This window comes from Denticeps clupeoides, chromosome 15 (genome assembly GCF_900700375.1).
Source record: "Denticeps clupeoides chromosome 15, fDenClu1.1, whole genome shotgun sequence".
Lineage (NCBI taxonomy): Eukaryota > Metazoa > Chordata > Actinopteri > Clupeiformes > Denticipitidae > Denticeps > Denticeps clupeoides.
This window is the reverse complement of record NC_041721.1, coordinates 16693327-16705633: the sequence shown is the minus strand read 5'-3', so window position 1 is coordinate 16705633 and position 12307 is coordinate 16693327. Positions and strand designations below refer to the sequence as shown.

Genomic DNA, 12307 nt, shown 5'->3' with positions numbered 1-12307 from the left:
ATACTGTACATATTGCAATATTCTACAGTTCAATGAAAATGTAAAAACAGAGCTGATATACAAGATGCCATGTTTGATCTGTGTGGATCACATTACTTTAATAATTCAGCCAAAACAACATGACGCAGAACTGAATTTTGGAATAAATTTGTATACAAAAATATTGATATTTGATGTCCCTTGTAGTGATACAATATCACTACATTAAATATTGTGATATATTGCTGTATCAGTATTTTCTAACACCCCTAGTATTTACAGAGTGAGGCTTTTCCATGATGGTCATGTCAATTAACTTTCACTCTCACTAGTCTCCTTCACGTACGGTCACTCAGCTTGTGAGGCTGGCCTGATCTAGGCAGATTGTGCCACACGTGTGCCATATTCTGTCCATTTCTTGATGGATTTAAGTGAACTCCATGGGGATGTTCAGTGCCTTAGAATATTTTTTGTATCTATCCCCACGCCTTGCGCTGAATACCAGGGGAAGCTGAACATCACTATTTATAAAAGCAAGGGTAAAACCTCCAAAGGGTGAATACTTATTATATACATTGTATGCCTCTTATTAAAAGTTAGCATACTCTGTTCTAATAGGATTTTAACAAAAAAAATTAAATATGAAGGTATGTGTGTGTGCATACTTCGGATGACTATGAGTGGTAGTTCTTTGAATTATGTACTATTAAAATACACATTGTCAATTCTTAGACAATTCTTAGATCATGCACTATATAATTTGGCCCAGTTCATACTTTATTTATATTGTGTCTGCAAAATGTGGATTGTAATTTTCAAATCGTATGCAAATCCAATTAAAAATAAATAAGTTAGCTGAAAATCATTTTTTTGGAAGGTCATAATAACCCCACAAAAGTAAAGTGGAAATTCTGCAGAGTGGAAATCTGTTATATATAAAATTACAGTACCATACAGATATAAAATAATTAACATCCATACAAAAGACATTACGTACAGTTCAGGAATCTCTTTGAACAAGGAAAAATACAAGAATTTGATTTATCAACAACACCCAGCATAATTCATTGATTTTAGTTCGGTTCCCACCAAAGGTGACAGTGATGAACTGCTTTTCTGGAATGCGCCTGCAATTTATGAAGTCCCGCGTATCTCCCCCCATTCTTGTGGGGCCGTGTGCTTCAGTGCCAGTCTGAGCACGGGAAGGGAAGATACCTCGCCGTCCATACCGAGTTGTGGGTTTCCAGAACAGCAAAGGGCCTGGGATCGACCTGGAGTGCTGGTGTATGACAAAGAACGGCTCCCGTCAACATTAACAACGGTTAAATGTCCTACAGACTTTCAGTGAGACCTTAAACTAACAGTAGTGATGCCGCCGTCTGATGCCAGGGACAGGAACCGGGCTGGGCACCTCGGACCTGTGAGTGCAAACTGTGCATTCTAAAAATGTTGAAGGACCAGAGCGAAGGGACGGTACCCTGCCTCCGACAGGCCTGCAGCTGCATGCTGCCGGAACGGAGACGGAACTGCCCGTTTCCACACGACGGACCAAGATATACACACAACACTGCTCCTATACTAATATACTGTTACCCAGGCATTTTTGCACATTTTCTTGGTGTCCAAAGCCTACAGCGCATTGGTTGTTAATATTGCCTATTACAGCAAACCTTATATACATTTTAGTGCTTAATTTGAAAATATTAAGGCCTTTTTTTTTTTTGGTCAAGTGCACTGCTCAAATGCAGATCTCCTCGATCTCATCATCTCCCCCTGCCTTGTTATCGTTCACGATTCCTTCGTCGATGCTCTCCAGCCGGATCCTCTGGCCGTTCAGGTAGCGGGAGCCCCTTGCATTGACACGGGTCTCCCCTCCAAACAGCTGGACCTTGGCATCGCTCTCGATAGTCCTGGCCAGGCAGGAAGCGAAACTGTCCAGAGATTTGTGGATTTCGGCCTTTACTTGTAGCGTAGGAAAGACTGGCGTTTCCGCTGCGTTGAAAAGAAACATGATTTTTTTGTTGCATATTACATGAAAGGGGTAGGGCAAAACATCTCTATACTTCTGCCTACTCCTTTTTCATCCCGTACCCCGACAATGAAATAATTACTTTATAATCTAACTATTTTCCATGCAATTCTGAATTTTCATGGGTGGAAAACATCTTATACAATGCTCTCTAGCCAACCTTTGGCACTGTGCTCTAGCTGATCTTCAAACGTGACAGAGCTTCTTCTCTTGTTGAACAGTGTCCCATGGTGTGGCGTATGGGAGTTCTCGGAGAAGCTGTCCAGCAACATGACGTCTGTGCCTGAAGAAGAGAACTTCTTATCAGTCAGATTCCTTTCAGCTACGAGGGAAAGGCCTGCAGGGCCTTATGTACGTGGGGGACCCACCTGAGCCTTGCGAGAAGCTGAATCCAGTGTCGCCCGTGCTGCTGCCCACTCCCAGGAGCTGGCCTCCCCCGGCCAGCATGGCAGTCAGGTGTGGCGACATCCCCAGGTCTGAGAAAGAAGGGCTTTATTACAAACCATAGATTTTTGCTTATTTAAGACATCCTGTAGTACACGTCTGAGTAACTTTCAATCAAGTACCACAGACACTGGTCATGCTTGTCAAAAAATGCAGCCATGACCAATTTAATATCATTAAATCATCTAACCTGGAAGTTGAACAGCCAGAGCGCCCCTGCTGAGAACACCGACATGCTGGCCAGGTTCATTAACAGTATAAACTGTCATAAATACCCTTGAAATTACATATCGAGTCTCGTGTTGTCTGTCAGTTCAGCTTAATAACAGAACATCCCCGAAAATCAATGCCCTGAGCGGAGCCCGGCGAGGCCCGAGCCTCAAATCGCCCGGTCAGCAGCGGCCAGTGGGCACTCATTCAGCGCTGCGCCACTCCATACAACTGGACACCAGCAGCAACAAAGCGGGGTGTTAAACGAATTAAGTGGAGGGCGAGAAAGTGGGTCAGTCTGGCGCGTCAACACTTTCGAACACTGTATCGGTGCTGGCTTCCAAACTGAGCTCCAGACGGGAAATGAATCCTTATCTCCTGTCAGAACATACATCCATTAGCTGAAATGGATCTGTCAGAAGGAAGGAAATTACAACGAGGGGTGTAAATGGCGGTGTGGCGCTGAGTTGTCCGTGGTGCACTTGGAAGTGGGGCGGGGTCCTGAGATCACGTTTGCGATTACGAGCAAAGAAAATGAAGAATGGTGGAGACACTTTTGCAGGATTGATAGATAGAAAGAAATATATTTGGTTGATCAGGATTGTCCAATGGTGGTAGTGGCCTAGTGGGTAACCAACTCACCAAGACACTTAACCCTGACTGTCCCTGTAACTGATTGTAAGTCGCTCTGGATAAGGGCGTCTGGTAAATGCTGTAAATGTAAATGCTATTTTACAAAAAGCAAATGAAAGTTTGTCTTCGGACAGACAGAAATAATGACACTTGTAAAAGACAAACCGTCTTTTGTGACGCGAGTGAGACTCTCACCTGTGATCCGGTTGGAAATGCTGAAGAGCCGGGACGTCCTGTGCCGCGCCACGAACGACTCTCGGTAGTAGCGGTCCCCGAAGCACAATCCCAGCAGCTCCTTGCGTACGGTCTTGTTCCAGAGGCCGTAGATGAGCGGGTGGCACACGGCGCTCAGGAAGGACAACCAGGTGACCAGGGTCTCCAGGCCTGGGGACACGCTCCCCTTCCCCCACAAAGCTTCGGCGCTGATCACCGCGACGTACGGCCCCCACGTCATGAGGAAGGTGCCGAGCACCACCAGGATGGTGACCAGAGCTTTGCACTGGCTGCCTGCGTAGATGAGGCTCCTCCGGCTGCTCACGGACGTCAGCGACGTCGTGGAGCTCTTGCGCCCGTTCCTCTGGCCGGCTGAGGGGCCGTCCTGGGCAACCACCACCGTCCCACAATGCACCTTGCGGGCCTTGATCCTGGCCACCCGAAAGATGATGCCGTAGCACACCAGCATGGCTCCAAAGGGCAGGAGGCTGCACCAGACGACCCAGAAGGCCGTGTAGCTCAGCTCTCTGTGCCACGCGGCCGTACACGTCCACTTGAAGCGGTCGAACTCGAAAGCGGACCAGCCAAAGAGGGGAGGCAGGCAGGCCACCAGGGAGTGAAGCCACAGGTATACGATGGCCACCACCGCGCGGTTGCCGGTTATCTTGTTGGGGTAGACCATCGGGTAGAGCACGGCGTAGTACCTGCAGGAAGACACCGGAATTCAGCAGAATTTCAGGAGCTCCGCCTCTGCACCGGAAACCGCGGCACGAGGTGCTTTCTACCGGCCGCCGTTCCACACAGTGCAGACAGCTGTCGGCACCAAACACAATGAGGCCATTCATCTTAAAACCTCGCCGTCCTGGAAAACATTTACAGGGCTTTTCGTGCAAGGTGCTGCCAAAATCGCAGCCGCATAAGCGCTTTAAGTCTGCTGCTGCAGTGTGTGTGTGTGTGTGTGTGTGTGTGTGCGTGTACATTTACAGCATATATCAGTGGGTGGTAGTAGCCTAGTGGGTAACACACTATGAACCAGAAGACCCAGGTTCAAACCCCACTTACTACCATCGTGTCCCTGAGCAAGACACATAACCCTGAGTGTCTCCAGGGGGAGACTGTCCCTGTAACTACTGATTGTACGTCGCTCTGGATAATGTCGTCTGATAAATGCTGTAAATGTAAATGTAAAACAGCGCGGCTCTGAGATAATGTTGGATTAAAATATGAGTGGCCCGATAGTGTCGTTCCTGCACCGCTCCGCTGCAACACCTACACATCACTACGGTGGTTTCGGGGGAACGATGAATTTTATTGTGGCCCTACCTGTCGATAGCAATGGCACCCAGGGTGAGCATGCTAGCAGCACTGATGAGGAGGTAAAGGAGTGCCGTGAAGTTGCACCACACCACCCCGAAAAGCCACTCGCGGCGCAGAGTGCTGGCCGCCACGAAAGGCAAGACCAGCACAGAGAGCAGGAAGTTGGACAGAGTCAGGCTGAAGACAAACTTGTTGCTCGGCGTGAGCAGATAGGGCTTCTTGTACAGCGTCACCACGACCAGCAGGTTCCCCAGGCAGACGAGGACGGCGATGACCAAGATGAAGATGGACTCGGCCACCCCGCCTCCGCCTCCGCCGGCTCCTGTGACGTTCCCCGACGTCTCATTTCTGCTGCTGGTGTTCATCATAGAGTTCTAGGTCATCGAGGAGGGACAAGGCATGCTTGGTGACATCTGTGGAAAAGGAAAAAACTATTCAGAATTCGTTTTTAAAAAGTCGTAACACATAAATTAAAATGTACGTGTTAAAATAAGATTTAGCACAATACATTTTTGAATAGCCAGGTTTAAAAAAAAAAAAAAGCTTCCGATGCTTCTTCCAAGTATTGATTTCCTTAAGGAAACTCATCGGCTTTGGTGAAATTGTACATTTTGAGCAAATTACACTCACCGTACACAGAGCCGTAAGAAAAACAGAGAAAAGACGAGAACTTTAGCCAACTTTGCATCCTGTACTAAATACACGCAGCCATTAACATTTTACAACTTTACAACATTGGAGGCCGGACGCTTTTAAACATTCGGCGAGTTATAAACCGACAGCGGACAGTATCGGACAGTATCGGGCGGACTATGCGGACAGTATTTTGGGGGTTCGGCCTCGGCAAGTCAGTGTCTGAACTAAGGCGCCGTGGCTTTAAGAAAATAAAAAGTTTCTTTTGTTAGAAGCGCGACCCTCGCCGCCCGTACATCACCTCGCAGGACGCGCCCGGAGCCGCCGGGGTCTTCGCCGCTGTAAATAGACGGAGGAGACGGGGAGAAGGGAGCTTCCCTGCCGCAATGGCGCCCGACTCCGGCCGGCCCGGTCCTGCCTCCAGACCACGGTGGGTGGTCCGGACTTGTTCTCGGTCTGAAACCAGTTTGCCTCGCTCGGATCGACGATGGATCGCCACGGCACGGGCGACATAAACCGCGCCGGGATTTTAACTTTTCTCTGATTTATAATCTATTCGTCCCAATAAGACGCACAAACAACGCAGAGGCTTGGAGTGTTGTTACAACGTTACTACAGCGTTACGCCGGACGTTAGACCACCAGCGGAGATTAAAGATTCCCGCAGCCGCCGTCGGTCGCGGTCACGTGACGCCCGCGGTCCAATCGAACGGCCATTCGCTCTTTTACACGTGCTTCGGGGACAATCTGCACGACGTTGGCCAGCCTGGGGCGTTCGGCATATTTTGAAACCACTTTTCTCATTTTTTAAACGAGTCTTAACGTAATGTTTTGTCTGGAGGGAGGGGGGGGGTTAAAGTGTTCCTCATACTGCTTCTGCGCCAGATACGCCCCAAGCAGCACAAATATTTACGAGCATCTCAGGCTCAGCCCACGTCGCACGCCGCGAAACAGCTCGAAACCTCGCGAGAGTTGCCGCGCGGAAGGGGCGGTCAGATGACAGGTCACGTGGCCGTACGCTGACAAAGTCGGTAAACAGTGTTCGGCGCGGCGTGTAAACACTCAGCCGGTGTTTTTTTGCCTTGTTTCCAGTGTTCTGCGCGGCCTGGTGCGGGACTAGACGGCGTGGGGGTCGGAGAACATGCAGAACGTGATCAACTCGGTGAAGGGAACGGCGCTGGGAGTGGCCGAGTTCCTCACGCCCGTCCTCAAGGTAAGGAAACCGCCGAGCGGCCCGGCGAGTCCCCGCTGCTGTTACCAAAAGAAAAGAAAAGAAAGAGAGACTCTCATTTTCATGAAGTCCTTTTAATTTTACACCTGAGCATATGTACGCTACCGTTCAAACGTTTAGGGGCATTTCGAAAAGAAAAAGGGGTTTGAATTGGAAAAATTGCAAGATTAATAAATAAGCATTGACAGGTTGAAATAATGATGTAATCTGCTGATTCACTAGATACTGGCAAATTCCTTGCTTCCTGAATCGGTGCCACCAAGCACAGCACCGTCCCGACATACTGATCCCTGGGCGCCTTTCATGGCTGCTCACCAAGGGGGATGGTTAAAAGCAGAGGACACATTTGACTGTGTCCATGTGTGCTGTGCTGCAGTGTTTCACAATGGTGTTCACTTTGCTAGTAATGAACGATGCTTGTAAAATTGACACACATGGGTTACTGTTGCTGCTTGCTCACTAGTCTACATGCGTGTAGATATTCTGTCATTAAAAGACATTCCCAGCCACCAGACGTATTGGCTGCAGTTTTGACCATCTGGAGTTTCTTTTTAACACACCAGACATGTGTTTCCTATGAGAAGCAAGTTCTAAGTACTACGGCCTAGATTGTATATGTTGCAGAGACGACCCCACGGAAAATTGCTGGTTGTTTGGTGTTAAACGTTGCAACGCTTTATTAAATTGTAAAGCCTCACTGCGGTCTGCTGCGTGGGGACGAGCGTGACTGCATCATGCGTAGGGTGGTAGTAGCCTAGTGGGTAACACACTTGCCTATGAACCAGAAGACCCAGGATCAAATCCCACTTACTACCATCCCACTTAACCCTGAGTGTCTCCAGGGGGGGACTGTCCCTGTAATTTCTGATTGTAAGTCACTCTGGATAAGGGCGTCTGATAAATGCCGTAAATGTAAATGCGAACGTTTGCTCAGTATGTTCAGAATGCGCTGCCTCTCTGGGTTCTTGACCCGGCTTTCACTTCCCGATTCAGTTTATTGAACTTCCTTTGTGCCCCCCCCAAGGAATCCAAGTTTAAAGAAACTGGTGTCATCACTCCAGAGGAGGTGAGGAAATACTATTGGAAAATCCCTTCTCATCAGTTGTTAGTTTAGTTTTTAGTATGTTCACTTATTATTTCTATCTTTTGATCCAGTTTGTGGCTGCAGGTGATCATTTGGTACATCACTGCCCAACGTGGAAATGGTGAGGTCTCATTTCTTACACAGTAAAAGTCACACATGCCACACATTACAGGCCAGAAGTCTGGACCCACCATCAGAAATTGATACCAACAAAATGGACTAATGCTTATGAACCAACCCATGCCTCATTCGCAGCAGCACAGATTCACTGCTTCCTTTTCCCCCCCCAAAACCCTTCCGGCACCTTTTCATGCAAGGAAAATGGATATCAAATGCACTTTGTGGCTAAATCATGTGTTGCTATGAAATACTGAAAGTAATTTAGCACACAAAGAAGGAATTTGGTCTCTCAAGTACACAGTACAATAGGATACTATATACATTTGAGAGCAGTTATTCTCAACCGGGATCTTATTTGCAGACACACACTATATGCCGAATAAAAACGAATATTCTTGAAGTTCAATGACAATAGAGCATGACGTAAAGACCTATACGAGGGCGATGGCGTGAGGGAAATGTTGGTTGGTTCTGGTGTGCAGACTTGCTATGTGCTCAAACTTCTGGCCTGTAGTGTACTACTTTTCTCATTTAATTATGCAGCATGAACTTTCGTTGTCTTCCACCCACATTAAATTCTGTTTTTTTTTTTTTTGTCATGTTGCATTGTGTATGATTGTTATGTCACAGAAACTGGTCTGCCCAGATGAACCACCGTCTGCTACTCAGGCCATAGCTGTGTGATTTAAAAAGACAAGGAGAAGGAATTTTAAAAAGGATCATTTGTTTTCACATGCAGGGCATCCGGAGAGGAGGCAAAGGTGAAGCCGTACTTGCCCAAAGACAAGCAGTTTCTCTTAACTCGTAATGGTGAGGGAAGAAGCTGTATACTTGATATCGTTTATGTGATGTGGCTCCTTTTAATTGAATGGAAGACGACTCACCTTTTGGTCTTTGTCTCCTCAGTCCCTTGCTACAAGCGCTGTAAACAAATGGAGTACTCAGATGAGCTGGAAGCCATTATAGAAGAGGATGATGGAGATGGGGGATGGGTAGACACTTACCATAACTCGGGTTAGTGTAACAAGTTACACTAAAACACAAATCTAACTAAATAGGTTGTTGTAACCTAGTGGGTGAGACACTTGCCTATGAATCAGATGACCACAAAGTCACAGGTTCAAACCCCACTTACTACCATTGTGTCCCTGAGCAAGACACTTAACCCTGTATGTCTCCAGGGGGGGGACTGTCCCTGTAACTACTGACTATAAGGCGCACTGGATAAGGCCGTCTGTTAAATGCCATAAAATGGAAATCCAGATCAGAAATGTATGAGTAGAAATATTGCTTTTTAATTTAGTAAAGAAGTTTTTTTTCTGGAATTTTCAGGCATTACAGGAATGACTGAAGCTGTCCAGGAGATCTCTCTGGATAATAAAGTATTCATAATTTTCCACAGACATTTTTTGTTTTGTGTCTTATTTTTGTGTGTTGCTTTTTGTAAATTTGGCCTAATATTTATATTTCACATTTTATCCCCCAAGGATAACATGAATATGAATGTGCAGACTGGTGCTTGTGGTAATGGTCATGATGACGATGATGATGAAGGAGAGGCAGCTGATATGGAAGGTATCTTTATCTTACCAAATCCATTTTGTTGTTCCAGAATTGTGCTTTTGAATAATGAATAATCTCTTTTTCAGAATATGAAGAGAGTGGGCTTTTGGAAACAGATGAGGTGAATTGATATTGTACATATTTTTAATAAGACATGTTACTTTTAACATATTGTTAAAGTTTTTGCCTATGGGTTTGTTAACAGGCCACACTTGACACGAGTAAAATGGTGGATTTGACCAAATCAAAAGCTGAGGCTGTTGGGGAAGATGCCATCTTACAGACCCGGACATATGACCTCTACATTACTTATGATAAATACTACCAAACCCCCAGACTCTGGCTCTTTGGTTATGATGAGGTATATATTCCTAGTTAATATTTTATAATTAATAATCAAAAAACATTACCAAGTTGACACGAGGCTTGTTGTTCAAGTCTTATATGTCATTATGGTTCTCACTCTTTAGTTACCAAAGGCAACAAAATATAAATAACTAAAACAATGCAAAAACAGTAGTGCTGATGTTGTCAAAAACTGATTTCTTTAATGTGAAATACGCCCTCTAGGAGAGACATCCCCTTACAGTGGACCAGATGTACGAGGATATCAGCCAAGACCACGTGAAGAAAACGGTCACCATCGAAAATCACCCTCACCTGCCACCTCCAGCCATGTGTTCAGTCCACCCCTGCAGGTAATTTACTCACAGACTCTGATGCTCAATACATCATTTTCCCCTGTTCGTCCCGGTACCATTCTGCAGCAGAATCATACAGCAGCATTTGACAAATAAACATTGTAAAGCATGAAGGTTATTTCAGGTTTCATTTTCTGGGGTCACTTTAATCCAGTGCTTCTCAATTATGGAAGAATGGAACAGCGATTTTTATCCTGTTTACAGCATTACCTTTAAAAAAAATCATCATGAACCTGTCAATTATTGGCCCTGTTGGTTTGCCACAGTGGAGGTGGAATAGGCACCGTGGTGGCCTCATAGGAAAGTTACGCATCATTATTATTATTACTACTACTGCTTGCTTCTGCCTGTGTTTACCAGACATGCTGAAGTAATGAAGAAAATCATTGAAACTGTGGCTGAAGGTGGAGGAGAATTGGGAGTTCACATGTATCCTTTTGTGTCTGAGCCATTCTCTTTCTTCCTTTTTTTTCCTGTTGTGGGGAGTACCAGTACATTGGTATGGTCACATCCACCGTAAACTAGCATTGTAGAACAATACAATAATATAGTTAAAAGGCTACTAATCTCTCTTTTGAGGTTTTTATTTTGTCTCAGTCTACTCCAGCCAAGCTACTTATGTGATTTGACAACAGTTTGTTGGATTTAATCCTTACAAATATGTCTATTGTTCCATTTAATGTTTATATCCCCTTAATTTCACCAAAAAACAGGTATCTTCTGATTTTCTTGAAGTTTGTCCAAGCTGTCATTCCTACAATAGAATATGACTACACAAGGCACTTCACCATGTACAACCAATTACCATCACAAGTACAATAGCGCTGTTTGTCGGCTGGTGCCTGACAGTCGCTCATCTTACGTGGAGACTGACCTTGGACTGGCATAAGAGATGTGTCTCAGCACAATGGAACTGGTTGCATGGGGATCTATGGGATGTTGAGGGATGGTTTGCTGCAGAGCTACTAATCAAATCCTCCTGTACCAAGCGTAACTACTCATAATAACATAGCAGTGTGCTTGTCTGGAATAATATCTGTATTCTGTATATTGGCACATGTTTGCTCTGCTCTAAGTCATGTTTAAAAAAAATGTTTTACCCTCACTTACACCCCAGGGTACATATAATGCCATTCAATGACTCTTCATTGTTTTTATTCTTGATCTAATTGAATACTACCCACAGAAATGTCTTTCTGTTTGAAATGGCAAGAAATTAATGTTGGTGCTGCAATGATTGTAATAATATGTCGATGTAAACCCTTTACATTATCTGAAATTTGTTTTAGCAGTTTGTCTCATGGGAGAGTAAAGGGTTGCACTGTATGAAAATTCCCAAGATGAGAATGTGGAAAATTTTGAAAACTCTGCTGAGGTTATTATACAGTGTGGTTTATTGAAATACCCAAATAATCTTATTTAGGAAGGTTACGCTTTTTTCTAACACTATGTTCATCTTTCTTGCTGGCTATGCATTTTTATTTCAGCCCTGTCTTTTTGTTGTCTTATTGTACCAATTCATTTGAACGTTATGTCAATTTCTAAATAAAGTATACAATAACTGTGAATTTCTTTATTATAGTGAAATCATAGTATAGTCAGGGTTTGTCACAGAGGACCAATGGTTGTGACTGTCTAAAACTACAAAGCTAAAAGGAAAATGTGAATAAAATATACACTACTCACAATACGTTAGGAATAATTTTATTTACATGAGTGCGTTTCCAATTTGCTCTGAATTTTAAGGACATACGTAAAAGTTCCCTTTGAAATTACTTATAATGTATGAGAAGAAACACCATTTTCATTCATTTAATGAAAATTGACAATAACAGGGATAGCCCCAATTAACAAAAATTGACAATGTCAGTAGTGGGTGTTTCCACCATTTGCCACAATGACAATGACACGCTGTTCTGCCAGGTCACATGGGGGTGGGGTACAATTGTTCAGCCTCAGCATGAACTGGGGACATTGATAGCCATACCATATGAGGCACTCCAACTTCCTGAAGTCATGACAATTCTGCCACGATGTGGTGGAGCATTATATCCATGCACAGATATTTGGGGGTGTGCTGGCGGAATTGGGGGATGATGATTGGTTCTCTAAGGTAAGAACGTGCAGTGACTGAGCCATGTACAATAACCT

At 44.9% G+C, this 12307-nt stretch overlaps 2 protein-coding genes across 3 annotated transcripts; one reads left to right on the top strand and one right to left on the bottom strand.

Moving 5' to 3' along the window:
* Window positions 1-714: 714 nt before the first annotated feature.
* gpr161a (G protein-coupled receptor 161a) lies at window positions 715-6083 on the bottom strand. Its single transcript, XM_028955460.1, has 6 exons — window positions 5760-6083; window positions 4832-5238; window positions 3491-4212; window positions 2377-2484; window positions 2169-2291; window positions 715-1971 (listed from the first exon to the last, which is right to left on the bottom strand). The coding sequence occupies exons 2-6, from the start codon at window positions 5191-5193 to the stop codon at window positions 1718-1720; spliced, it is 1569 nt and encodes a 522-aa protein (XP_028811293.1). The 5' UTR covers window positions 5194-5238; window positions 5760-6083; the 3' UTR covers window positions 715-1717.
* atg3 (autophagy related 3) lies at window positions 5756-11724 on the top strand. Of its 2 annotated transcripts, XM_028955462.1 has the most exons (13): window positions 5756-5888; window positions 6550-6670; window positions 7713-7754; window positions 7844-7893; window positions 8632-8702; window positions 8799-8906; window positions 9225-9274; window positions 9380-9467; window positions 9542-9576; window positions 9661-9816; window positions 10026-10153; window positions 10517-10585; window positions 10870-11724. In XM_028955462.1, the coding sequence occupies exons 2-13, from the start codon at window positions 6599-6601 to the stop codon at window positions 10976-10978; spliced, it is 978 nt and encodes a 325-aa protein (XP_028811295.1). In that variant the 5' UTR covers window positions 5756-5888; window positions 6550-6598; the 3' UTR covers window positions 10979-11724. The 2 variants fall into 2 exon arrangements, with proteins under 2 accessions (XP_028811295.1, XP_028811294.1); XM_028955461.1 differs by lacking the exon at window positions 5756-5888 and having other exon boundaries at window positions 6325-6670.
* Window positions 11725-12307: the final 583 nt, after the last annotated feature.